The sequence below is a fragment of the Arvicanthis niloticus genome, chromosome 7 (genome assembly GCF_011762505.2).
Source record: "Arvicanthis niloticus isolate mArvNil1 chromosome 7, mArvNil1.pat.X, whole genome shotgun sequence".
NCBI lineage: Eukaryota > Metazoa > Chordata > Mammalia > Rodentia > Muridae > Arvicanthis > Arvicanthis niloticus.
The window spans coordinates 3,689,991-3,717,059 of record NC_047664.1 but is presented as its reverse complement, the minus strand read 5'-3'; the positions used below and the strand labels follow the sequence as shown (position 1 = coordinate 3,717,059).

The window sequence follows — 27,069 nt, the reverse complement described above, 5'->3', positions numbered from 1 at the left end:
GTTTTGGTGTCTGTTTTAGAATCAGATGGCTGTGGTTCTGTAGGTTTATTTCTGAATCCTATGTCCTATATTTTGTTGTTGCTCTTTATGTTTTATTGTTACTTTGGCCTTTGACACACCTGGCTTAAATTTAACTTTCCCCAAATTATATTTTAGATATTGGGGTTTTTCAACTTTATGCATTTTTTATGTCTCAGGGATTCAGTGTCTTTTGTCAGCAACAGTGTACTGGGATTATCTTGCCAACTGAATTAGATTAGAATAGAAAATGAAAAAATGGTGTTTTATACTTATCAGGTATTTGACTCTGGTTCACATTTCACTAGATATCCAACAAAAGATCGCAGTTTCCTCTGCTAAGGAACAGATTCCCTCCAAAGTGGCAGAGAATGTCTTCAAGCGGCCAGAGATTCCTTCTGGGTTTCCTGACATCTCTCTTTCTCCTTTAAACATGGCACAAGAAGCTCTCCCTACCTGTGATTCACAGACTCTGGTCCAAGTAAGTTGTGTGTGTGTGTGTGTGTGTGTGTGTGTGTGTGTGTGTGTGTGTGTGTTGTATGTGCCCAGGTATGCAGGTGCGTGAGCCTATTCATGCCCATCCAGAGGTTCTGCCCTTTTTCCTAGAGACAGGGTCTCCCACTGAATCTGGAGCCAGCCCACCCCAGCAGTCCTCCAGCTCTTTCCCTCACAGTGCTGGAACTACAGGTATGGTTATGCCCGGGTTTGACATGAGTGCTAGGCATAAAGTCAGGACTTTCTGTGTGCACAGCAAGCACTGTGAGCTACTTAGCTTCACTGTGGCTTTAAACATGTTTTACTTCTAAAATGTTTGTGCTTTTAAAAAAAATTGACATGAGAATTGGTTGTCAGCATGGAGTCGTTTTAAAAAATATTTTGTATTTTTACTTTTTGTGCATATGTATGTTTGTGAATGTGTGTCTGTATGTAAGTCACATATGCATGGGTCACTTGGTGGACAGACGAGGGTACAAAATCCCCAGAAGTGGAAGTTACAGGGAGTCGTGAGCCTATTTTGGGTGCTAGACACCATGTCTACCCATCTATTTGCCTTTCATGGATAACGACCTAGGGTATTAACCAAATATTAGAGATTTCTTAAGTAGAACGTGGACCATTTTACTATCTCAAATGGTATTGCTATCAAAAGCTATCTACTTTGATCCAAGTTTAGAGGTATAGCCCTATAGTACTAACATTCAAAAGGCTACAACAGGGATCACTACTTGGAGAACAGTCTGGAGTACATTTGAGAGCAGCCTTGGCTACAGAGTAAAATAAAGCAACACAAGTTGTCCATAGTTACATTGGAGGGTTTTTTCTTTTAATGTAGCAATGCAATAGTTTCTTTGTTTTGTAACATTATGAGCCATACCAGCACACCTGGCACCTAGAGTGTACACTTTAAGGGGGTATATCCTAGCTAATTCCATGTTCTCAGACACATAATTGGTATAGACATGACTTTGATTTTCCACCTTTCATTTGTCCTTAAGATTTGTACAAGATTTTTTGGGCGGTGGAAAGGGAACATCAAAGTTATTCTGTCTGTAAAAGAGGAATTAACTAATACTTAATACATGTGTGTAAAAATCTTCTCATAAAACTTGCTTGGTTTTGGTAATTGTTTCTTTTGTTTTATTAATGGATGGTGCTTCCTTAAGTGTGCTTCTTGTTGAACTGTTCTTTAGATTACAAAGGGTGTGAAGAGGCGAGCAGACACAACAACTCCTACCACTTCCATAGCTAAAGCAAGTAGCGAATCTCCTCCGACACTTAAAGAAACAAAGCCAGTGAATATGCCTATAAAAGATAACACAGTAAAGAACGTTTTGCCAGACTCTCAGCAACAACACAGAGTTTTAAAAACAGTCAAAGTAACGGAGCAATTAAAGCACTGCAGCGAGATTCTTAAAGAAATGCTGGCCAAGAAGCATTTGCCATATGCATGGCCCTTCTATAACCCTGTGGATGCCGATGCTTTGGGACTCCACAACTACTATGACATTGTCAAAAATCCTATGGATCTCGGGACTATCAAGGTAAATACTGCCTGAATGGGAAGAGCTTTCTTTTCTTGTCTTGGTTGTAAAAGTATTTCATCATTGCAAAGAAATCGATCTAATGTCCAGGAAATTGTGAAGAAAATTACATCATCAGAATACTAACACCTGAAGAGGACCATTGGGACATTTTAAATACATCTTCTTGTTTTTCCTGTAAACACATCCATCTGGCAGGCTAGTGGGGATTGAACTAGGGTCCCCAGTCTCACACAGCCGCTCCTTGGCCCTGGCCTCTTTTAAAGCACAGTTTTGTTTCATTATTTTTATCAATATAGTAAAGTTTGTTAACATGTTACTAAACTTTGTGTTTGCCCTCATTTCTTGTATTCTGCTGTCTTCCTCCAAGTTTGTTCTGTTAGTTAAAATTTAAAATCAGTGGTCATTTTTTTAATGGATTTATAGACAGAAAACTCAATTTATATATAGAAGTATCTTGAATAATTCTTTAACTGAATATAGAATTCAACATGACAGTCATTTTCTCTCAACACTTGGATGACATCCCAGCATCTATTTGCTGTCCAGAAACTTGTCATTCCTTTGTACATAATTTGTCTTCCTCTCTCTAGCTTGGTATTTGATTTATATCCATCTTTTACTAGAAGATAATCTTTTCAGTCTGAGGATCCATGTCATAAGTTTTTAAGTGTTATACCTTAAAATAGTACTGTTTCATTTTTCTATACACACAAACTCATACCCAAAGGCTAAAGAGTACTATCTGGCTAGGCAGTGGTGGTGCACACCTTTAACCCCAACATGTGCAAAGCAGATCTCTGAGTTTTCAAACAGCCAGGTCTACAGAGCGACTTCCAGGACAGCCAGGACTACACAGAGAACCTGTCTCAAAGTTACACAGGGGGGGTGGGGGGGAGAAAGAGAGAGAGAGAGGGAGAGAGAGAGAGAGAGAGAGAGAGAGAGAGAGAGAGAGAGAGAGAGAATTATCTGAAATAGCCATATGTTAAGAGGTAAATAAGAGTCTGTAGTCACAGTGTATTTCAAGAAGAGAAGGTAACACTTTGTTACTTTCCACTTTGTGGAATAGCCATGAGGTAAAGAAAACAATTCAGAACAGTTTCTTAGTATGTATTTAGAGTATGAAGGATGGGAGGGAAACCCAGAGGAAAGTAAGATGGGAAGGAGGGCAGGCTTTAAGAAAGCTACTGCAGAGAAGCATGAGAGTGTCAGCCTTAACTTAGGATTTGTAGTGTTTTCTCTGGGAGCTGGGTACACATTGGTTAAGAAGCTGTTAGAGGGTTCCTGAAACAGAAAGATATCAACTTGAATTCAGCTCTGAAATTATTCTCAATTGTCACTGATGTGACTGGTAGAAATTATACTCTTGAGGCAGAGCGAGGCCTCAGTGCTTAAAAACACAATCTGCTCTTGCAGGGGACCTGGGTTCTGTTCCCAGCACTCACACAGTGGCTTACAGCTCTTTCCTGGAAAGTTTCAAAAGCCCCATCCCCATGTCTGACCTCTTTGGGTACCAGGCATGCACATGGTACACCAACATACATGCAGGAAGATATATACACACACTTTTAAAAGAAAATGAACCAGCCATGGTAGTGCACCTTCAATCCTAGCACCTAGCACTCAGGAGGCAAACACAGGGTGGATCTCTGAGTTCAAGGCCATCCTGGTCTACACAGTAAATTCCAGAGAAGCCCTGTCTCAAATAAAAACAAAACAAAATGATGGTCTCATCCTGCATCATCTTAGTTTTGCATTTCTGCCTCAGCCTGGCTCATGATCCATGCCTGGTGGATGCTGGGATTATAGGCATGCACCATTACAACTGACCTTGCATTTCTTTAATATAAAATGAGCCTCTTGTAATTCACCTGTTTGCTGGTCTGCGGATTGTAACACACTCCTGCTACTCTTATGCTTTTAAAATCTTTTCATTGCTCTCTTACTGTAGCATTTCCATGTCAAGACCGTCTGAAAACTCTTTGCTGTCTGTTTTGCCCACAATGCCCCCTTCATTCTCTTTACTTGTAAATGCTCATTGATTTCTCTTGTAAGTGTAAAATTTAATAAACATAGAACAATGCTTGATATTTATTTTTAAAAAAGATGTATGTAGTGATGTCTCTTCTTCCCATTTATTTTCTTTCTTGTTAGAACACAAAGAAGTAGGTTCCTGTGACTCTCTTTTCTTTGTTTCCCTTTGTTCATTTGTTTGCTGAGACAGGGTCTCATGTAGCCTAGGGTAGCCTCAAACTTACTGTGTAACTGAGGATGTCATTTATTCCTGATCTTCCTGACTGCAGCTCCCCAGAGCTGGATTCACAGGCATGCACACTGCATCGGCATGACATTTGCATGCGTATACATCATCATACTTTGTTCTTGTCTGCTACCCCATGACGTCTTCTGCTTTGCTCATCCCCTTCATTCCCATAAGTAGCACCTCTTTCCTTTTATAGCATATATTCTATTACCTTCTGTTGTTCCCTATCTGCCTTCTCTCTTTACTGCTTTTTCTACTTTTATACTCTACATATATGTGCAAAAGTTTAAATCTAGATTCCTCATATAAGAGAAAACATATTTATCTTTCTGAGTCTGTCTTATTTCACTTGATATAATCTCAGTTCTCTGTTTTCCTACAAAACTTAGTTTCCTTCCTCTTCAGAGCTGAATAAAATTCTGTTCTGCAGGTGCCACATTTTCATGAGTCATCTCCTGATGACTGGTTTTACATCTTGTCTGTCACGCACAGAAATAGCCGTGATCATGAGCGTGTAAGTCTTTGATATGCTGATTGAGAGTCCTTTCTGGACTTACATGCTGGACTGTGTGTGGCAGCCCTTTCTCATCTTTAAAGGACACTCCATACTGATTTCCAGAGAGCTTACACGGGTTTGCATTCTCACCAGCAATGTATAAGAGTTTACCTGTATCTTTCCCAGTATATGCTGCTTTTCCTCTCTCGATATTAGCCATTCTGACTGCAGTAAGATAGAAAATCCATGTAGTTTTTATTTTTACTTCCTAAGATAGTTAAGGACTTTGAACACCTTTAACTATCTATTGGCCATTTGTTTTTCTTCCTTTAAGAACTGCCTATTAAATTCACTAGTCTCTCTATTTCAAATGATGAGAGGGTTTTGTTTTGTATGTGTATATGTTTGTGGCAAGACTTTATAGATTCTAGCACTAATCCTCCTCTTGTGGTCTAGTATATGGTTGGCCAAAACTTTCTTCCATTTCATAGGCCATTTCTTCATTCTGCTGATGGTTTCTTTTTGCTACATAGAGCTTTTTAATACCACATAATACAACCTATTCTTGTTTTTCATTTACTAAGCTGTTGGAATACTTTTTTTTCAGAATGCTTTCAATGGTTGTTTTGAAGTGGGGTTTTCCCCTCTCACACACATGATTTCCTTCTTCATTGTTGGTGTGCTAGACAAGCTGCTGGGGTTGTACATTGCTTCTGTAGTCTGCTGCTTTGCTCACAGTGCTTGTCAGCCCTGAAGGTTTTCTAATGGAGTCGTTAGGGTCTTTTAAGTACGGTCATGTCATCTACAAGCAGAGAAATCTGACCCCCTTCCCTGTACCATCTTTCTTGTTTCTTTCTGTGTTCTTACAGCTCTAGCTAGATTGAATGGACGTGAAGAGAGTGGGTTCCCTTGTCTCATTCCTGATTTTAATGGAAATTCATTTGTTCCCCATGTAGCATAAAGCTGGTTGTAGGTTTGTTGTATATGCATCTTAAGTCTCTTTATTCTTAGTTCAGGGATTTTACCATGAAAGGACATTGGGCTTTGTCCAAGGCCTTTCTCCATCTCTTGAAATGATGGTGTGGACTCCTCATCCTCTTAGCTTTCCTGGGTCACTGGCTGTCCTCTCCAGGTCTCTGGTCCACTTCTTTGCCTCATTCCCCTGCTTTTAAATCTCCCTTAAGGTCACTGATCATTCTTACTAGTAAATGTTTGAAATCCTCATACAATGTTTTACTCTGTTCAGTGTCCTTGAATGTAGCTTATGAACATTACACTCTTTTTGGAGAAGTCACCTTGCTTTCTCATGGTTTTGGGAGAATGTAGGTTCCCGTGTGTTGTGATGTGTACATCTGTTTGTTTGACATGTTTGACATCTCTCCCTGTTTAATTTGTTTTTTTTCTTAGTGAATTGTCTACTCTTTAGGGCTCAATTACACTCATTGAACACCACTAAAACAGGAGAAAACAACTTTTAAACAGGAGATATAGAAGTATAGTGATAACTGATTAAATATCACTAGTAGACCATTCAGAGTTGGGAAACAAAATGGCAGAGTGCCAACGTTTAAGACGATGATTAAGTGTGAACAGCTAATAATGAAGCTGTGACAGGGAGTAAAGAAAGGGGAAATAGAAGCAAGGATAAAAGAAAAGAAACAAGAAAGGGGAAGAGTGTTCTGAAGAAGAAAAGTACATTAGTGGGAAAATGAAGACGGAAATTACTCAATGATTTTTACATTTACAAGAAAATGTAAAAAGTTATATAATGTGAGGAGATCAGAAAATGAGAACATCAGAGTTGGGGTTTTTAAATTTATAAATCAGGTGAGATCAGTCCTATTGGAAGCATAATAGGGAAATGTCAAAAGGGAGACCAGAAGGAAACAAAAAATACATTATATGAAAATAAGTTTTAAAAAAGAAAGCTTTTCTTTTTTTCTTTTCTTTCTTTCTTTTTTTTGTTTTTTTGAGACAGGGTTTCTCTGTGTAGCCCTGGCTGTCCTGGAACTCACTCTGTAGACCAGGCTGGCCTCAAACTCAGAAATCCACCTGCCTCTGCTTCCCAAGTGCTGGGATTAAAGGTGTGCGCCACCACTGCCCAGCCTGAAAGCTTTTTTTAAAGACTGAAGAAATCACAGGCATAGAGGGGTGGGTCAGCAGTCAATCAGGCCTGACAGCCTGAGTTTGGCCCCTGGAACCCACGTGGGAGGAGAAAGCTCACTTCTGTGGCTGTCCTCTGACCTCCATAAGAGATTCATTACACACACACAGGTCAGGCAGAGCAAGAAGAAGACAGTTTTGACTTCTTTGTTGGCTCTTCAAAACTGGAGATGGTACTTATCTTCACAGATGAGCTACTTGATACTGGACTTGTGTCTTGTGTATCAGAGCTGCGTCCACTGTAACCTCGTCCTGCAGTTGTATGTCAGGGGTCTGTGCTGCCAAGCTGAACACTAACTGTAGCCTGTGACTGGGCAGGTTCTCCTGCTCTCTGGAAGATCCCTAGGGCCCCTGGGGCAGCTAATGTTCTGGCCAAAGAGTTTCTTCGGTGCAATGGAAGAAGGCAAAACAACCAAAGTGCTGAAATCTGCACATGCCGCCCTGCCTTTAGTTTCAAAGTCCACAAGCATTACTCACTGCTGGTGTGTGTGTGTGTGTGTGTGTCTGCAGGCACTGGTATGTCTGTTGTAGCTGCAGAGTTCTTGGGCCAGAACCGCCTAACAGGTCTACCCATTGACCTCAGGCTTGGGGTGTCAGCTCCAGTTGGTTGATGACGTCTCCAGGCCCCTAGGGTGTTTTCTCCCCAGGCAAGACTCCTGTCACTTGCACCTTTGGTTTGTCGGGATCTCACCCATCTGCTTTCTAGACTTATCTATCCCTCACATAGGGTCTGTGACAGATTGAATTCAGGCTCAGAAGGGACCTAGGCCACAGCCCTCCGGGCCAGGAGATCTCTCTCCCTCTGCCAACCTGTCCTGCCTAAAAGGTCACTGTCTCAGCAAGTGCCACAGCTGAATTTGAGGCTTGTGACAACTGTAGATTTGTCCTGTGGGTAGAACCACCTCGTATCTTTCTCACTGGGGCTGCCTGGCTTGTCTTTTGGATGTAGCTTCTACTTTCACGAGTAGAAAACCATACTGCTGGCCCTATGTCTGACTTCAGGCTCTTTCTGCTGTTTCCCATCCTGTTGCCCACCTGTTTCTCCATATTTCTAAGCTGCCCTATCAGGCCATTTATGAATTTTCAACATTCTTTCTTTGGAATGAAGTCTTTTATTTAATAGATTTTTTTTATTCTCCCAACATATACAGAGGCAAATGTCTAGGCCATCATCTCACTCAGACATTGAAATATTTTCTCTGTGTTATTCTCTCCATTTCCCAGTACATCTAAATTGTTTAATGTGAATTGACTTTAGTTGTTTGTGAATCCTTCTAATTTTTCCTTAACTCAGGGGAAAATGGACAATCAAGAATATAAGGATGCATATGAATTTGCTGCAGATGTCAGATTGATGTTTATGAATTGCTACAAGTATAATCCTCCCGATCATGAAGTTGTGGCAATGGCTAGGATGCTTCAGGTGAGGTTTTACTTACTCTCTGAGTGCTTACCCTCGAGCATTATAAATGTATATATATATATGTATATATATGCATATATATACATATATACACGTGTATATATATGTATATATATCTGAACCATAACTCAAGAGACAAATACTAACCTCTGTCTGTATTAGTGCTAAACAGTGTGTAAATTACTTATTATATAAGGGGAGTTTTACCCACACTGGGGGGTTACCCACACTGGGGGTTTTACCCACACTGGGGGGTTTCCCACACTGGGGGGCTACCCATTTAGTTGTGAGCTTTAGCCATACATTGTTTTAAAGGATGCTGTATACTTTGCAAAAGAAATGGATGAATCCGTAGTGAGAAGAGGGTAACAGGTCCCCAGTGGGGCTGACTGAACCCCGTCCTGCTTCAGGAGAGGGCCCAGTCTTGAGTCACTGAAAGGTAGAACTGTATATGACATGGTTGACCTTAACTTCCCAGTTTTTGAACAAAGGCCGATCACACATAGCAGAAGTATGCTGAGGCACAGAATGTCCAGACAGAAGCATTATGCTGCACTTGTTTGGTGTGTCGCAAAGAAGTCTGCCCAGATATGCCCATGTGTACTTTTAAAGGTGTTCAGGTTGCATTAAATCAGAAATGGAGAAAACCAGGTGGTGCATGCTTACAATCCCAGCACTCTGGAGGTGGGCAGGTGGATTTCAAGTTCCAGGGCAGCCTGGGCTGCATGGTGCACTCCAGGCCAGCCTGGATATTGTGAAAGTCTGTCTCAAAATAAACCAAAAATTGTGAACAGGTTAATTTTCCATTATAGGATGTTTTTGAAATGCATTTTGCCAAGATTCCTGATGAACCTGTTGAGAGTATGCACGCATGTCACCTTACAACAAACAATGCACAGGCCCTCAGTAAAGAAAGCAGCAGCGAGGCCTCCTCGGGGGACTGCTCTTCTGAAGACTCTGAGGACGAGCGAGTACAGCGTCTTGCCAAGCTTCAGGAGCAGGTGGCTGTATATGACGCAAGTGTTGACAGTCCCCAAGCAGCTAGTCTGTGAGGAAATACTTGCAGATTTACAGCTGTTATGTTTAGATCACCTAATATCAGTAGCTTTAGTTACTTTTTGGCATATTTGCCATGTTTAATATTTCCTACTCAAATATTTGTATGCTATACAAATCTAGAGCCACTTCCTCCTCCTCCTCCTCCTCTTCTTCCTCTTCTTCTTCTTCCTCTTCCTCTTTGAAACTGTCTCATGTACCTGGCTTGTCATGAACTTCTGCTCCTTCTGCCTCCACCTCTCAAGTGCTGGAATTGTTGGTGTGCACCGTGATGCCTGGGGATTATTTACAATTCCGCTATTTGCATTTATAGTCTGAGTAGTTGATTCTTATCAAAGGGATTTATGGTATAATGTGGAATATTTTAAAAATGAGATCACTTGCTACTTTTTGTGATAAAATAGTAACTTTTTCTGAGGTCATGTCTGAAGACTAAAGCTAGAGAGATGGTTTAGCAGTTATTAGCACTGGCTGATCTTCCAGAGTACCTGAATTTAATTCCTAGCATGTATGTCAGGCTCCTCACAACCACATGTAACTCCAGCTCCACAGGGATCTAGTGCCTCTGAGCTCCATAGGCACCTGTACATATGTGAGCACACATGCACACCACACACACGCTAATATAATACATATAATATATTCTATATATATCTTATGATATATGTTATATAATCTTATATAATATATATATATCTTTTGAAGAAACTTTAACACTGAGAAATGTTAACTGTTCTCTGGCTGTATTGATTTTATTACTATAGTATACTATACAGTTTGCTTAATTTATTTTTATGCCCTTCAAAACACTGAAATTCCAAGATGAAGCAAAATCCTGAAGGAAGTAGAACACGAAATGAGTCTCACAAAGGGTGGCATGACTTTGGAGTACCATGTTTTTCTAGTATCTTTAGTGCTTTAGATAAATAAATGTTTAAAGGTTTTTGTTTATTTTTTTCTTTCCCAGCTTAATGCTGTTCATCAGCAGCTACAAGTTCTGTCCCAAGTTCCATTACGTAAGCTGAAGAAAAAGAATGAGAAGTCTAAAAGGGCACCAAAAAGGAAAAAGGTTAATAACAGAGATGAAAACCCAAAGAAAAAGCGTAAGCAAATGAAGCAAAAGGAGAAGGCCAAGAGCAAGTAAGCATGTTCAATGAATGAGTCTGCCTAGAAAGCAAGCTCAGTGAAGGACCACGCATTTAGCCTATGCAAGGTCCTGCTTCTATCCCCCTGCCTAGAGTAATTAATTAAGATGAAACAAATGCCTGTGTAATGTGGGTGCATTGTATGAAATTCCCACATCAATAAAAATATGTTTAAAAAAATATGAAACAAATATATAATTTTGTTACAGTCAACCGAAGAAGAAGAAGCCACCTTTGAAACTGGAAGAGGAAGACAATGCGAAGCCTATGAACTATGATGAGAAAAGGCAGCTGAGCTTGGACATAAACAAACTGCCTGGAGACAAGCTTGGTCGAATAGTTCATATCATACAGTCAAGGGAGCCTTCCCTGAGAAACTCCAACCCGGACGAGATCGAGATCGACTTTGAAACCCTAAAGGCATCCACACTTAGAGAACTGGAGAAGTATGTCCTGGCCTGTCTGAGGAAGAGGTCCCTGAAGCCCCAAGGTAGGCCAGGCCCCGCCCCATCCCTAGGTCCCGCCCTACCTTGCCTCTGGGCCCCGCCCCACCTCCCGGCCCCTCCCCGCACTCACAGTTGCTCCTCCTCTCACAGCGAAGAAGGTGGTCAGGTCTAAGGAGGAGCTCCATTCTGAAAAAAAGCTGGAGCTGGAGAGGCGGTTGCTGGACGTCAACAATCAGCTGAATTGTAGGAAACGGCAAACGAAACGTCCAGCAAAAGGTAGGTGGCGGTTTCTCCGCGCCCACCCATGAGCCCTGACCGCTGTTAACGCTCCCTGTTTTGCAGTGGATAAGCCGCCGCCACCACCGCCACCGCCGCCGCCCCCGGAGCTGGCAAGCGGGTCCCGCCTGAGCGACAGCAGCAGTAGCAGCAGCGGCAGTGGCAGCAGCAGTAGCAGCAGCAGCAGTAGCAGCAGCAGCAGTAGCAGCAGCAGCAGCAGCAGCAGCTCGGGGTCCGGGAGCAGCAGCAGTGACTCGAGCTCCTCAGACAGCAGCGATTCGGAACCAGGTTAGCTGGCTCGTAGGCGCCGCCGCGGTGGGGGGAGTGGCCTTTCCTGTTGAGTCTGGAGAATGTTTAGAGAAGGACCTCTGCTTTGGATGCCAGCATCCTTAGTAAAATGCACCAAGAGCCTTACTCTTTCCTTAAAAGAGATACTGTGTGAAAGGACGTGACTTGGGCCTTCTGGGAGGTCTCCAAGGAAATGTGCGAGATTGAAAAGCAGCGAGTGGTGCTTTCACTTCTTAGGGGAAACATTATTTGGGAATGCCTCAGTGTATTCCCAGTGTACTTTGGGTCACTCTGATGTGAAGTATGTCGTTTGGACACTGCTTTCTGAGTTGTTTTGAATTAAGAAGCCACTCACCCCAAAATTTGAAGAGTATTTTTAAAAATGTGTTTCTTAACTCTAGATTATTACCTTTCATCTATAGAAAAAGATGGAAGTACCACATTTCCTTGTGCAGTTTGTTAGTTGTATTAACCCAGGTCACTCACGTTCTCTCTGTTTTTCCATTACTGGTTGTCTAGCTGCCATTTGGTCACTGACCACCCACCAATGGTGTTCCATTTTAATCAAGCAGCAAACGCAGAACACAGGGCACTTTCTTCCCTAAAGTTTGCTTTATTGTTAATGGGATGTTTCTTATGAGGTTCCGTTCTTTTTGATTAAAAGGAATCTCACAGAAACTCCAGCATAAAGAATTGCTTTTCTCAGTTCACAGTCCGGGTCTGCTGGTTTGCAATAATTCTGTTTTCCTTTGGTTTTGTTTCATTTATTTTTTATCTTTATTTATTTATTTTTTTGTGGAGCTAGTCACTGATTTAGTTTTCACATTTCTGAGTATGTAGTGGTGAACAATTTTGTAAAATTTAAAAGAATTTTTACCTTGGTTAGAATTTGTTATTTTAATACATTTAAAAACTCATTTTAGGGTTCTTATTATGAAGTATTTCTTATATTTGACTTCTAAACATAAAACAATACTGGAAAAATCTAAGTTGCATTTAGTATTTTAAATTGTAATTAACAATTGTAATTTTATCTAATAAAGCATTTGTGGCCTAATAAGTTATAGCACCTTGTCTTTTATTTGTAGGACAAAACGGTTACTCTATTAGTTTGAGTTATTTAACTTAAAAAATTCAATAAGTGCTTTGGGTGTTAGAAAAATACCGCATAGAGTTTTTTTGGGATAGCACCTTAGTATTTAGAATTCCTTCTCTCCTTCCTTCTCTCCTTCCTCCCTCTTCACTGTCTTACTGTTGCTTACTGTGTAGCCTGACCTCACATTGTAGGCCAGAGTGGACTTGAACTCAGCAATCCTCCTGCTTCTGCAGGTGTGCTGTACCACACCAACTCTTGATATAATATTCTAGTGTATCACTTGAAGAGAAAAAAAATGTTTATCACCATCTGCATGTTCTTAAAATGGTACAGAAACTTTTTTTCTAACTTTAACAGAACAGCTCAAACTTAGAATTCTAATCCTAAAACATTGCTGAATTTGTATCTTCTGGTCAGCATTGATGGTTGGTGTCATGTTTTCCAGAGAGCTTTGCTTCTGTTGTGTGGTGGTGGGACTAAGGTACCTGTGCACGCCCAGCAAGCACTCCTGCACGAGTTGTGTCCTCACTGAATTTCCTGGGTTGGTCTGGAACTTGCAGAACAGTTTTATAAAGTTCAACAGAAGTTTTGCTCTGGTTAGGATTTTTCATTGTAATACATTTTAAAGTCATGTGCGGCTCTTACTATAAAGTGTTTCTTATGTCTGACTTCTGAGCATAGGACAGTGCTGGAAAATCAGTTACATTTATGACCACAAGCAACAGGTCATAGGCCTGCACATGTAGACTGATCTAGACTCTTTTAGAAAATATAATATATATATATTTAAAATAAAAGCAACAAATTTTATCCCTTCTCTTGGCACTGGAGAGTGAACCCAAGGTCTTACATAATACACCAGGAAATCAACTTAACCATCAAACTACCTGCATTTCTCAGCAGTATTTATTTATTTATTTATTTAAACATCTTATGAATAGTTTGTGACTTGTTACACTGAGACTAGTTTGTCTTCACAGTGGGCACAGAAAATTGTCTTTTGCTGTTGTTTGAGATGAAATCTCACTGTGTAGCCCTGGATAGACTCCAACTCCTGTTCTTTCTCTCACAGACTCCTGAGTACTGGAATCACAGCATGTGTTGCTATATCTGGCTTGTCATTTATTCTTGAAATTATAATTTTTGAACTTGCAATCTATATACGTTACTAGAGGGAAACACTGTTTAAGCATATTATAAATTGTAAAGTCTAAACTGGAAAAAATTATATCTGTGCTTTTAATAAGCAAATTAAGTATAGGATCTTTTAATACTTTAATACTAAACTGATAATAAATACTTCAATACTAATACTAAATACCTTAAAATGCCATAAGACTTACTAATTTCTAGTGTGTGAACTAAAAACATTTTTACTTCCCTGAGAATAACAATAAATTTTTAAGCGGGATTATAAATTAGAGAGAAAAAAATAAGTCAGACCCCCATCAGTGCAATATTCTTGTGAAAATAAGGAAAGCACTGCTGTCCTTGATGTGTGTAGAACAGCTTTGAGCAGTAGATGGCAAGCATGCTGTCAACTTTCATTGTTTGGTGGAAATGGGTTATTTACCCCCTCAAAAAAGTGAAAATTGAGTATATTAACAAAACATCAAATAAGAATAAAGCTAGGCATAGTGGCAGGTACTTGTAATCCCAGCATTCAGGGAGCTGAGGCCAGCATAGACTAGTGATTAAGCCCTTGTTTTAATAAAACAAAAATTAACTGAACGTATCAGTAAGATGTTGACTTTATAATTGGTGGTGATTTGTTCAGAATGGATGCAGTTGGTTATGATCCTGAGAGTCAGGTCACAGAAGCAGCTTTTCTGAAAGCTTTAGTGGCATACATACTTTCTTATTAAAAAGCTAATCATATTTTTAAATGTATCTTCCTTTTAATACTTGTCACACTAGATCTGTTAACGTTTTATTGGTATATGTTAATTCTATTTAACAATGCTTTATTATGACATTTTCATACATGTACACATTTTGATAATATTCACCTGTGTCTCCCTTCACTCCTGTTCATCCCCTTCCTTTTCCCAAGTGCTCCTTCTACCTCTGTGTGTGCGTGTATGCCTCATGTGTGTATATCTGCATGTGTGCATGAGTGTGTGTGTGTGTGTGTCCCAGTGAGTGCCATTGAGGGTGAAAGCTGGTGGTTACCCAATGAGGAAGTGTCTCTTTCCATGTATCAATTGCTAACTGCCTGTCCATTCTCAGTTTAAGGTGAAGCCCACAGCTCCTGCCCCTTCCATAACAGCATAATGGTGTCAATGACTCAGTCCTAAGGCAGTTTCTCTCTAGATTATTTCAGCTACTTGACTATGACAACTTTGTTTTTGTTTCCTTTAGTCCTAATCTTTTAGGATATTGGGTGTCAGCAGCGGCAGATTCCTCTTGTTACGTTTCTGTTCTTGCTGGATTGTGGGTTGGTTTCTCTGCAATAGTGCTCTATTTAGGTGAGGCAATATTTCTAAAGGTGATGTCCTGGTTAGGGTTTTGATTGCTGTGATAAAACACTGAGACCAAAGCAATTGGAGAGGAAAGAGTGTATTTGGTGTACACTTCCACAGGGAGTCGGGACAGGGATTCAGAGCAGGAACCTGGAGGCAGGAATAGCTTCGTCAGCATACCTTATTATAGAAAATAATGTACCACCCACAATAGGCTGGACCCTCCCCCATCAATCATCAATTTTAAAAAATGTCCCACAGGCCCACCTGTAGCCCAAACTCATGGAGGCATTTTCTCAGTTGAGGCTCTCTTCTCTCCAGTGAGTGTAGTTTTCGTCAAGTCAACATAAAACTATCCAGTACAACTGACCCCTTGTCGGCTTGACACACAAATACATCACTATTAAACTACTACCTTTTGTTTCTGTTCATCTCAGAGATCTCACATTAATATGAGCATCACAATTTAAAATATTCCAAAATTTTAAAGTCCCATAGTCTTTAAAAACTCAAATATTTAAAAGTCCCCAAGTCTCTTATCCAAACTTTCTTGCAAAATACAAAATCTTCATAAAACTCTAAACTCTCTTTTAGAGTTTAAAATCAACTATGGGCTTCTGTAAAACAAAAAATAATTTCTCACTTCAAGAAGGAAGAACCAAATTCCACCGTATTCATTGCTCTCAACTTTATCTTCCTAGCTCCCAAAGAACAACAACCCACCACTCACAGTCCCTGTTCATCATGGAAGGAAAGTCAGGACACACTCAAATGAGGCAGGAACCTGGAGGCAGGAGCTGATGCAGAGGCCACAGCGGAGTGCTGCTTCCTAGCTGGCTCCCATGGCTTGGCCAAGCCTGCTTGAATACAGACCTCAGAACCACCAGACTAAGGGTAGTTTCAACCACAGTGGGTTAGGTCCTTTCCCATCAGCCACTAATTAAGAAAACACCCTATAGGCTTGCCTACAGCCTGATCTTAATAAGGGGTAGTTTCTCAGTTGACCCCCCCCCCCCCCCGTGACTGTAGCTTGGTCAAACTAACATAAAGCTAGCCAGCACAGGTACTACAGAAAACCACATGAATGTTTTAAGTAGCTGCAGGGCAGTTTGTTCTGAATCACCTAAAGAACTACTGCCCATTATTTTGAAACTTCATTTGTACATTTAAAAAAAAAATGCTCATTTTTTTTCTTGGTTAAGGAGTACTAATTACACAGTAAAGTACAGATTTCCAAGGAAAGCCTTATTTTAAAAGTCTAGGAAAATTATTTAATTATTATTTCAAGCAAGATATTTAATCTGATTCAAGATAAAGAGTTGCTAATGAAATCCCAAATCCTTCTCAAATAAATATGAGAACCTGCAGACGAGAAGCAGTATTTCATTGCAAATTTCAATGTAATTTGATAATTTAAGTATTCATTTTGGCTGACATCAACATCTGCAGTCATGTACAGATAAATCAAGAACATTTATTAAACATTGGTACAAATATAAAACCTTTAAATTTATTTTTTATGTCTGTCAAAATACCAAGTGTAAGATTCTTGATATGGATGAGGCTTCAAAATAAAATTAATTCTGGCATAGCCTATGTTGGCTGCTCTAGTGCTCAGGTAGGGGCTATTAAGACAGTTCTGACACTCATCACAGTTGGGTGACATGATAAAGAGGAATATATTCAAATTATTAAGATAAATAACCCTATAGCTCATCATCCATAGCACTTTTATCCAGGCCCAGTGATTACACTTCTGATTCTCACACTTGGATTGTGAAGGCAGACTGCCATTCATGGACAAGTTCTAGGCCAGCCCAAACTGTACGGGGCTCAGTCTCAAAAATTAAATTAAAATGAATAAAATACCAATGCTTCTGATTGGAACCTTATAGGAAATGATCCTGAAAACTATTTAAGTGTTAAGCCCAGACAGTGTGAATGTTTGAGGCATGTGCAACACCATAGTAATAACATTACATGTTTAATGTGATTAGTATGCAGGTAACACAAAGCAACACCATAGTAATAACATTAGTTCTCTTTTATCAGTGACTTCAAAATAGGAATAAGTGATTTGTCATTTCACTGTCGTCAAGGTCTTCTGCAGAAGTACTGAGAATATGATTAAAGTTACCATCAACTAACATCTTTTGATTCAAAGAACTAGAATGGTTTAGAAAGATAAAGGCCAAAGATCCAGGCTTAGTACAATAAAATAAAAGCTGGTTCATACACTGAGGTCTGCATTGCGGTCGGACCTTGCAACAGTCATTTCTTTCTCATGCATTTTAAATTTTATTTTTCTATACAAGCTATGTCTTTCTGGATAAAGAGACTATCTGTAATAGTATGTCTTGACCTTGGCAGCTTTAGAATGGCCTAAAAGCTTTTTTTAATACTATGTCTAAATCTAGATTTGAATGGACAGAGAGACAGGTATGATTCAAAATGTTCAGCAGTTGAGAGCACTGGATGCTCTTCCAGAGGATTTGGGTTCAGTTCTCAGCACCCACACGTGGCTCAAGCCCATCTGTAACTCTGCAATCTGATATCCTCTTCTGGCCTCTGCAGGCACCAGGCTCACATGGCACACATATGTATATACTGTCAAATAGTCATATGCAGCAAATAACCTATATTTAAGGCTTCTAAGGTGCTATCATATTTGAGAGTAATTGTAGTTGTTTGTTCTTTTATGGCTTTTCCTTTTCTGACTCAAGTTGAAATCCTCTTTGTAGAAGGAGCACGTCTTTATGACTGGCTTGTTCTTAATGTTAAAGAAACAAGGAAAATAGCTAAAGGTTCTTTAAAGGGACCAAATTGCTTAGTATAGAACTGATTGTGAGTGTTTTTAAGTCACTAGAATGTGATCTGGACAAGTCCCTCCATACCTCAGGGCCTACTGTCTCTATAGAGTAAGATGCAGCTGCCACACAACGAATTCAGTCACTTCCACAGACTTTCAGAATGGGACATAATTCGCTTCTCTAATATCAAAAATGTTGGTAACTATTTCTTCTGTGTGTGACTTCATCACTCTGGCTTTGCGTCATGGTGCCTCTTGGGATTTTATTCCAACCCAGCTTGCTGGTGACATTCCGTGTCTCTGGAGCTGTGGCCTCGGTGCCTTGATAGGTAAACAGGTGCTCTTACCTTTTAACTGACGCCCCACCAATCCCAGCTATTTCTTTCAACTCTAGTAAGTTTTTTTGTGTAGTTTAGAATAAACACTTTATAACAAAAATTTTAAATTAGGTTTTTGAGAGACGTGAAATTCAAACACAACATGCATCATATCCATCTGATTCCTGGTTCACGTTCATTACCCTATGAGTTTCTTAATGTAGGCATTTCTCAGAGGCCTCAAAGAAATTAGTGTTAATAGATATGTGGTCATAATTGTGGTCAACTTAATTGATATCTCCCAAATCTGGTAGATCTTTATTACTAATTGAAATATGATGTTAAGCTCAATAGCAAACATGTGCGTATATGTTTTAATTCCCAAAGCCAGAAACACAGTTTACTTTCCCATGGCCCAGAGAAGCAATTACCCAAGAAGCAAAGTTCCGAGCCATAGACTCCCCTCATTCACCTCCTTGTGTTCCATAAAGCATTCAAGTATTAAAATGTGGTGGTGCAGTGGTCCACACACTATATGAGCTAGGTAATTTTGAAATTTCTAGTTAATATTCTTTGCCTCTTGCTAGCGTCTCTAGATCTTGAGGTTCTAATTTTATAAGCCTAAGTGTTAGTTTTATATGTCATAAAACTAAGGAAATATTCTTCTGCTTTTCTTAGCAGAATACCAAGGTGGCATGTCGTATTTTTACTTCACTAAAGTATTTATGTTGTAGGACATTGTAGTTTAGGTGCATGTTTGAATAAGATATATTAATAAATACATATGTTATTATATTAATGAAATGTGTTTTTGTTTTTTGTTCAAAGCTGAAACTGTAGTTTCTCCTTTAAATGTGAAGGAGCCCTGGATCTCTACCCTGTGTGTTCAGTCTCTCCCTTTCACCCCTCTACCCAGCCCCAACACTAAAATCAGTCTTGGCTGAGTGATACTGGTTTGTGTCATTTTAAATACTTGAATTTTTTAAATTCAAAACCTTGAGTGCCATTTAGCAATTTTAACAGTGTCCAGCATCAAATATTTTAAGAGAGGAAAGAACAGTAGCACATCCAGTGGAGACTGATGGCATTTCAGGAGGCAGAAGGTAATTATTCAATTAGAATGCTTTAAGTTGGAATAACAGTTGGTGTTGACCAGCCTTGGTACCCTTGAGCCCAAACCAGATACTGTTGAGGTGGTTCGTGACAGCTGGCTTGGGGTGGTGGATCCAGTCTTCTGCTTCCCACATGGCAGAGGCCTGTGCTGGGGAGGATGGCACCATAGGCTGTTGCACGTAAACAGAAAAGAATCTTGCCATGCCATGACAAGCAGACAGGGCTTTTTGTATTTGCTTCTACTTCCAATGTCAGCTGCAAGATATTTCTGAGGGTCAAGGAGGCCCTGTAAAACCCACTGGTTCTCTGGGGCCCTGAAATGCTAGAAAAGGCTGCACACAGCCTGAGTGAGCCCGGCTCACACAGACCAGGTGTAATGACTAGATCGTGCTCAGCTACATAGTGAGTTTGAGGCTATTCTGGGCTATATGAGGCACTGTCTGAAAACAAAACAAAAACAAAAACAAAGCAAAAAAAACCAACCAAACAAACAACAACAACAACAACAACAACAACAAAAACAGAAAACCTATTTGTTGTTATCTAGTCCAAACTGCCAAAGTTCCAAGTAGAAGGTTATTATCAGATGGATCTTCAGTTTAGTAAGGATGTCAGATATTTCACTTAGAGTAAGTGCATCCTCTGTACCCTCGCAGATGAATAAGTAATGTGTGTTTCTCTTGTGGTAGATTCTCTGTGATTTTACCTAAGCCCTGTGGGGCTACACTTACAGCTCCTTCGCTGGTGCAATTGGTGCCATGTCTGAAACTTGAGCTCTGTTTGTGACTTTCTTTTTAAATCTTCCCTGGAGCTCCTTACAGTCAAAGAGCACACTTGGTTTTTGCCAGAACATAATTTAAAGTGGAATTTCTGAATGGGTGTTTATTCCATCCTGAACAAAGAAGTTTGGAGAAATAACTTTTCCCATTTAAACAAAAGTAGGCTAATTTAAATAGGGCAAAATCTGTGACTTTAAGAGATTTGTATTAAAGGCATTCTTTTGAAATGAGCTTTTTTTTTTCTCCATTAGCCCCAATGGTATGATTTTCTTTCTTTCCTTGATAAATAATAAAAAGATACATTTAGGGTATCTGACATGATTTTGATGTATGTATGCATCTTAACAATTGAATCACCTGCATTAACATGTCTATCACTATATATTATCTGTGTTGAAAACACTTAAAAGCTACTATGTTAGCATTTTTTAAATATGTATATGTTACCGACCATAGTCACTTTATAACAGAGCTCCTGAACTTGGTCTTGTCTACCAGAAAGCTTTACCTGTGATTGATGTCCTGTGACTGGGGAACTGAGTCCCTTTGGTGGGTTCTTAGTTTCATTCTACTTTATAGAAAAACTAACTTGGTAGGGCTTTCTTGTAAGCTTACAAATGTTGAAATAATTATCTATATGTGTTTACAGAAATATTGCCTAAATTTACTGGAGTAAAACAGAATGATTTGCCTCCAAGAGAACATATAAAGGTAAGTTGAATCTTTAACTTCAGCATTGAAAACAGGGTCTGTGCTGTAACAGCTGGTATAGTGGTAGCTCTTCTCTCTCCAGTGTTTTTGGGGGGTTGGTGGGTGTGGTTTTGTACATAAATAGGGTCTGCACTGAGGAAGCAGAGGAAGAAGGACTACAGACTTAGACTAGCTTGAGTTATATAGCAAGAGACTCAAAAAGAAAAGAAAAATAAAACATTTAAAATTTTGTTTTTATTAAAAAGTTACTGTTTTCAGTCATTAACTAGGTGTTCAAAGGCTTCCTCTCCAAGGCTGTTGACTGTAGAAATGACTTGGCCCCTCCTTCTAATAAATACAACTACTATATAAGTTAAGCAGAGCAAGTTTTAGAACTTTAGCTCAACCTAAGACTGTGAAGACAGAGGAACTGAATTGCCTTTGTACAAAAAATGGAGTGTGTGAGGTCCTGTATGAGATTTCTAAACACAAACTAGGAGAGCGGCCTTCAGGGCTGTGGAGATCAGGACCATAGGCACCAGCCAGGTGTTTACTCTCCCTTACTCTCCCTAGACCTCAGTCTTCTCATCTACAGGGTCTGCCCTAGCAGGACTGTGTGACTTCAGTTGTAATGCTTTGCACAAGGTACCATTAAAGCATCATTAGTCTGCTGCTATGTTTTGTGTCCTAGTTCTCTTAATTATGCTTTTGTGTAGTTAGAAGTCTGAAGGATAACTTGATCTTTGTCTAGCAGATACAGTCTTCTGTGCAAGACATAGCCTCTGCTGAAGCTCCCCTTGCTCAGCAGAGCACAGCACCATGTGGAGCTCCAGGGAAGCACTCCCAGCAGATGCTTGGTTGCCAAGTGTCACAGCATATGCAGGCCACGGAGAACACTGCATCTGTGCAGACTCAGCCTCCTTCAGGTAAGAAGCACAAGTCAGCCATTCTGGATGAAAAGTGGACTCTGAAGGCCACGTGTGTCCAGAGGCCACGTGTGGGGACACAATGGCGTTGTCAGTGTCACACACTCAAGGATCACTGAATGAGCCATGTCCAGGAAACTGCTTTATATACATAAGCACTTATTATATTTATGTAGTATAAATATAATATTTGGGTGTATACATAATAAAAAATCTCCTTCACTGCCCAAACTTAACCATATTTTAGCTACTTTGATAAATACTGTTCTACCACCATGTGGAAAGCAAGCTGCAGTGGTGTGGGGAGAACAAAGGTTTTCTGTTTTCCTTTTTGTCAGAGTCAAGCACACTGCAGCCTCTCCTTGACCTCACTATGTACCCAGGGTTGGCCTTGAACTCCAGCCTGGGAGGAGCACAGAGGTCTCAGATTCTCTTGTTGCTTCTCGTGTGAGGCTCCATGCTGTTTCGTTTTGTCTTAGCTCAAACTATAGCTCATCCTTGAGGAGAAGAAAATGTAAATCAAGGAAAACACGGATTGGGGACTAGGTTTGTAGTTCAATAGTAGATTGTATTGTTGGCATATATGAGGCCTTTGGTTCAATTCCTAGTACCCCCAACTCCTACAAAAGACCCTACAAACCATGAGTAAACTATAAACCAGCAAGAAAGAGGCAGGCACAGATTGTTGGGCCAGCTAAAGCAAGGTGGAGTGTGTCCAGAGGAAGAACATTTGCAACCTGTGAGAAGAATAAGAACATGCAGCTGTTCTGGGTCCCTTCTGATTCTCAGACTACCATAGCATTTTGACTTTTAATTTTTATGCAACAAGGAACTTCAAACAGAAACATGGCAAACAAACAACCCCCCTCCCCCAAATGCACAACATTTTCAGGGCTGAGAGAGTAGCTCATTGGTAAAATACTTGCCTGGCATGCATAAGCCTGAGGTTCCGTACCCAGCACTGGGAAAAACAGCAATAAAACGTTTATCAAGAAAAAAAATGCTGCTTACTAAATGGTGGGTTAAGTTGAAGATATTCTGATTAGTCAGTACCACATAAGAAAGCTGAGATTGTAATCTAAGTCAAAGTTGCTACAACTGAAACTAATGCTATGAGCATAGGAAGATAGTTCTGAAGCAGAAGGTGTAAAACTTGAGAGGAGTTGACCTGCCGGGTCATCTGACAGCTGGGCAGGAGATGTGAGGCAGAGCTTATTTGGCTGCCAACTGGATCGAGAAGAAGCAGAATGGGTATCTGTGACTCAAAAGAGTCTAACATCATTTAAGCATTGCCACAAATAATTAGGATAAATAGATGTAATTTAGGAAGCCATCAGAAGGAAGGAAGGTAGGAAAGGAAGGAAGGAAGGAAGGAAGGAAGGAAGGAAGGAAGGAAGGAAGGAAGGAAGGAAGATGTGCAAACTAAGAAAGAAAATGTCAGTAAAGAAATTAACAAATTAAAAGTACTAGTCCTGATGCTGCCCTGCAACATGAGGATTCCCTGAGCCTGGAAGTCTGAGGCCATCCTGATCTTAAAAGAGGAAAAGGAAAAAGTAGACAGGAAGGATAAAGGAAGGAGAGGTAATGAGAGGAGAGGGGGCTGAGAAGGGCCACCGCCTGGGCCAGTGGCTGCAGAGCCTGCAGAGGCACAGGGACAAAGAGGCCTAAACTGGCAACAGGAACATTGCTTTTCCAAGCTTATGCAGACATTGTAGTAGCCAGAGTTCTACAAACTGGGAAATATGGACCCTGGTAGATGCTTCGGTGAGGCCAATGGGAAATAGCTGGGTCACTAACACAAACACAAAGCTTTTTAAAGCAGCCAGAAGAGTTATTTTTCAATTCAAAAGGTTTGAATGTTCGGGAGGCAGATTAGTAACTCCTGAGTGGAGTAGGAAAAAGTTGCTGCTGTCACGAGTGTGGTTGTGAACAGGTGGTGAGAACGGCATTGCCCTTGAAAAGGAGGAAGAGACTAGAGAGTGGTGTTCTAGATTCCCACTTAACCCTGGCCTTGGCAAGGCCAGCCTGATGCCTAAACCTTCAGAATGGGGAACCCTACTGTGCATCTGAGCTGGGCACTGCAGATGTGCATTTAAACTGAGCAGTCCAGATGGAAGAACAGAATGTGTGAAGGCTTTTAAGAAACTAACCTCAACATGAGTGACACTCTGGTTTAATCAACAGGAGGGTAGAAATAAGAAGTATGAACAGGTTGACAAGGGCAGATCACAAAGACCCTAGCAGCTGAAATGCTTTGGTCATGTGTGAGAGTGCAGTTAGTAGAAAGCTGATGGAGCTCTGAGCAAAAACTGTGGTTGGCAGTTAAATTTCCTGTAAAGGGAGGCTAGGGGTAGCTCTTGGAGAGCAGAAGGGGAGACAATGAGGTGTTGCAGTGAGTGCTCACAAGAAAAAGAAAGAAAAGGTTGAAAGACACTTCTCAGGCAAGCTGAGCGCTGCACCCATGAGACATCTGTTCCTTATGGTAGGTGGGTCAGCATGGGCTCATGAAAAGGAAGCACACAAGGAACAGAGGTGAGGATTCCAGAAAAAGGACAGTCATGGTATTAGATGTATCAAGTGATAACTTTCATGACAGTGTTGCTCCTAGTTAGGCCCCCGCTGCCATCCTAGGCTTCGGTGACCCTGTTCTCTTGATTGTCCCACCTCTCTGAATGTTTCCTGCAGCTACCTTTTGGTATGACTGCCTTTAGATAAGATTCGGACTGAGAGCCTTAACTTTTGTTTTCTTTTGAGACTGGGCTGTGCTATGTATGCAGCCTACATTGTCCTCTAACTCACAATCTGCCTACCTCAGCATCCCGGGAGTTGGGGAAACAGGTGATTGTCACTTCCCCAGCCGCTGCTTTCTTTTCTGTTTAACTACAGAGCTTCCCGTCCAGGCTTGCTGAACAAGTCCTGATCTTTCCCTCAAGTGGTGTGCTGACCACAGCTGCCCTGCTTACCCACATGTGATTCTCTAGATAGCACAAGATGGAAAGGCTGAGAGACAACCTGTGTCTGGGAAATGTTTGTTTTGTTTTTTTTTTTCTGTTGTTATTTGCACAATTCAAATGTGCCTGATCCCAGGCATGCTTATACAACACTAGTGAGCACCTTCATTTAAACATCAAATAACCATTGCAAACCATGTGAAAACGAAATTCCCACTTTTTAATCCCCAGATTTAAAAAAGAATTTTATTATTTTAATCCTTATGTCGTATGTGTGTTTGTCTGCATGTTTGTCTATGCACCACAGACATGCCTGAAGCCCACAGAGGCTGAAAGGCAGAGTCATATCCCCTAGAAGTAGACTTACACATGGTTATACATCAGTGTGTGGAAGATGGGAACTGAGCCCCAAGCCTCTGCAAGAACAACCAGGGCTTCTAACAGCTGAAACATCTCTTCAGCCTCTCAGCATCCAGATTTTAGTCTTCCCCTCTCATTTAGTGATAATGACACTGTTACCTCTTATCGACAAGTTGAGAATCATTCTAGAGTTTCCTTTACTTTCCACATAGACTCTACTTCCTGCCGAAGTCTGGTGGCAGCCCAGAAGGCATGCAGCTCTGCCCTTCCCTTTCCCATCCCACGTGATCTGAAGAAGTGCACATGGTGGGTGTCCAGGGTCTAGCTTTAAGTTCTCTCTTTAACCGCTGCCTCCTTGGACAGTGTCACATCCTCTCTGTTCTGTCTCTGGCTCTTGTCTAACCTCAGCTTGACTACAATGTGATTTAGTCAAGGGACTGAGGGAGCTCAAAGCTTAGTTACATGTCCTCACAGCATCAGAAGGTCTAGAATCTCATAGTTTGAGTCAGCTAATTTTGCTTTTCTTCTCTATACTTTTGATCAACCAATCAAAATTGATGAGAGTTCAAACAGGATTATTGTATTTTGTGTCTCTGTCTGTCACATCCCCTCCACCCCCACTTGACCCTCTCCCTGCATGTCTCCTCCCGATTTCAAACCCTCCTCTTCTATTCAAAACCAAATCCACGGAGTCCAGTCAGTTCTGATTGCTGTGGGATGCACAGTGATGTGGAGCCGCCACTACAGCCTGGGCACCCAACCCATCAGTAGCCATATCACCAAAGGATGACTCTATCCAGCTGCTATCAACTGCCAGTAGCTCCTTAGCGAGGCGTGGGGTTTCTGAGCTTCTATTCTCCATGCTGAAATGCTGACCGGCTTGATCTTGTGCAGGTCATGTTCAGATAACCACTGTGAGCTCATGAATACAACATCCATGTTGTGTCTAGAAGACAGCCCTTCACCCACCCCTCCCCATCCCCGTCACTACCTCTTCTGTGGTGCTTCCTGAGAGGGAAATTGGCATGAGTCCCATTTAGAGCTGAGCATTCAGAGTCATATATTCTCAGCACTTTGAACAGCCGTGTATCTTTCTGCATTGCTGCCCACTACAAAAAAATTTTCTGACTAAGGTTGAGAGCACATATCTATGTGCATAAACATAAATAATGTAAAGACATTTTGGCCATTTAACAAAGTATCAGCAGATTCTCCTCTGTGTTCTTTGATATCCCCATCCATGAGCTTTTGACAAAGTTTGTACTGCAAGGTATGAGTTTCTCCTGTGGGACAGACCTTAGATGCAATCAGAAAGCTGTTGGTCACGGCAGCAGTTGGCACACACTGCTTGGTAGGTTGGTATTATGTATGCGTTTTCCTAGGCTCTACATTTTTAGTTTTGCATTGGCTGTTGAGAGTGTCATGCCCCGCCTCCTTGGAAGCCTTTCATTGACTTACTAGGGGAAAAGCAGAATTTTTATGATTAGCTTAGCCTGATCCAGATCTATCTCTGGAGCTGCATCCAGTCTACAAACTCCAGAGCTCCATATTATGAGAACAGGCCTGCTCAACATGATATGTCAACCCTTCATGGTTCCAAAGCAAAAACAGTAAAAATCAACAACAACAAAAATCAAAGGTCACTTCAAATGAGAAATGTTTACTCTTATAACTCAACAAATAACATAATAAAGATGTATAGAAACTTATTTTACTTATTCCATATATACACATATATATGTACATAGACATACATGTGTGTGTGTCTCCTTATTTTGTTTTTTTCTTTTTCCCTAATCAGGATCTTATAAGTAGTACAAGCAGACCTTGAACTTATTACCCTCCTGCCTCAGCTTCTTGACTGTTGGGATCAAAAGCATGTGCCACTATATCTGGCTATTTTATTTTTATGATGTCTGACATGGAAGGAAAAAGAAACTTACACTCCAG

The 27,069-nt window shown here is 40.7% G+C and overlaps 1 protein-coding gene across 6 annotated transcripts in view; it reads left to right on the top strand.

Annotated features, from left to right (window-relative positions):
* The window catches only part of Brdt (bromodomain testis associated), a 71,315-nt gene that overhangs the window by 33,818 nt on the left and 10,428 nt on the right, over positions 1-27,069 (top strand). For 4 of the 6 annotated variants that reach the window (XM_034508694.2, XM_076937799.1, XM_076937796.1 and 1 more), the window contains exons 6-15: positions 327-499; positions 1,710-2,060; positions 8,277-8,405; positions 9,218-9,406; positions 10,429-10,601; positions 10,816-11,096; positions 11,203-11,328; positions 11,395-11,616; positions 20,842-20,903; positions 21,634-21,808. In XM_034508694.2, the coding sequence (XP_034364585.1) occupies positions 327-499; positions 1,710-2,060; positions 8,277-8,405; positions 9,218-9,406; positions 10,429-10,601; positions 10,816-11,096; positions 11,203-11,328; positions 11,395-11,616; positions 20,842-20,903; positions 21,634-21,808 (1,881 nt within the window). The remainder of the gene's footprint in view (positions 1-326; positions 500-1,709; positions 2,061-8,276; positions 8,406-9,217; positions 9,407-10,428; positions 10,602-10,815; positions 11,097-11,202; positions 11,329-11,394; positions 11,617-20,841; positions 20,904-21,633; positions 21,809-27,069) is intronic. The other 2 variants (XM_076937801.1, XM_076937800.1) reach the window with 1 other exon arrangement.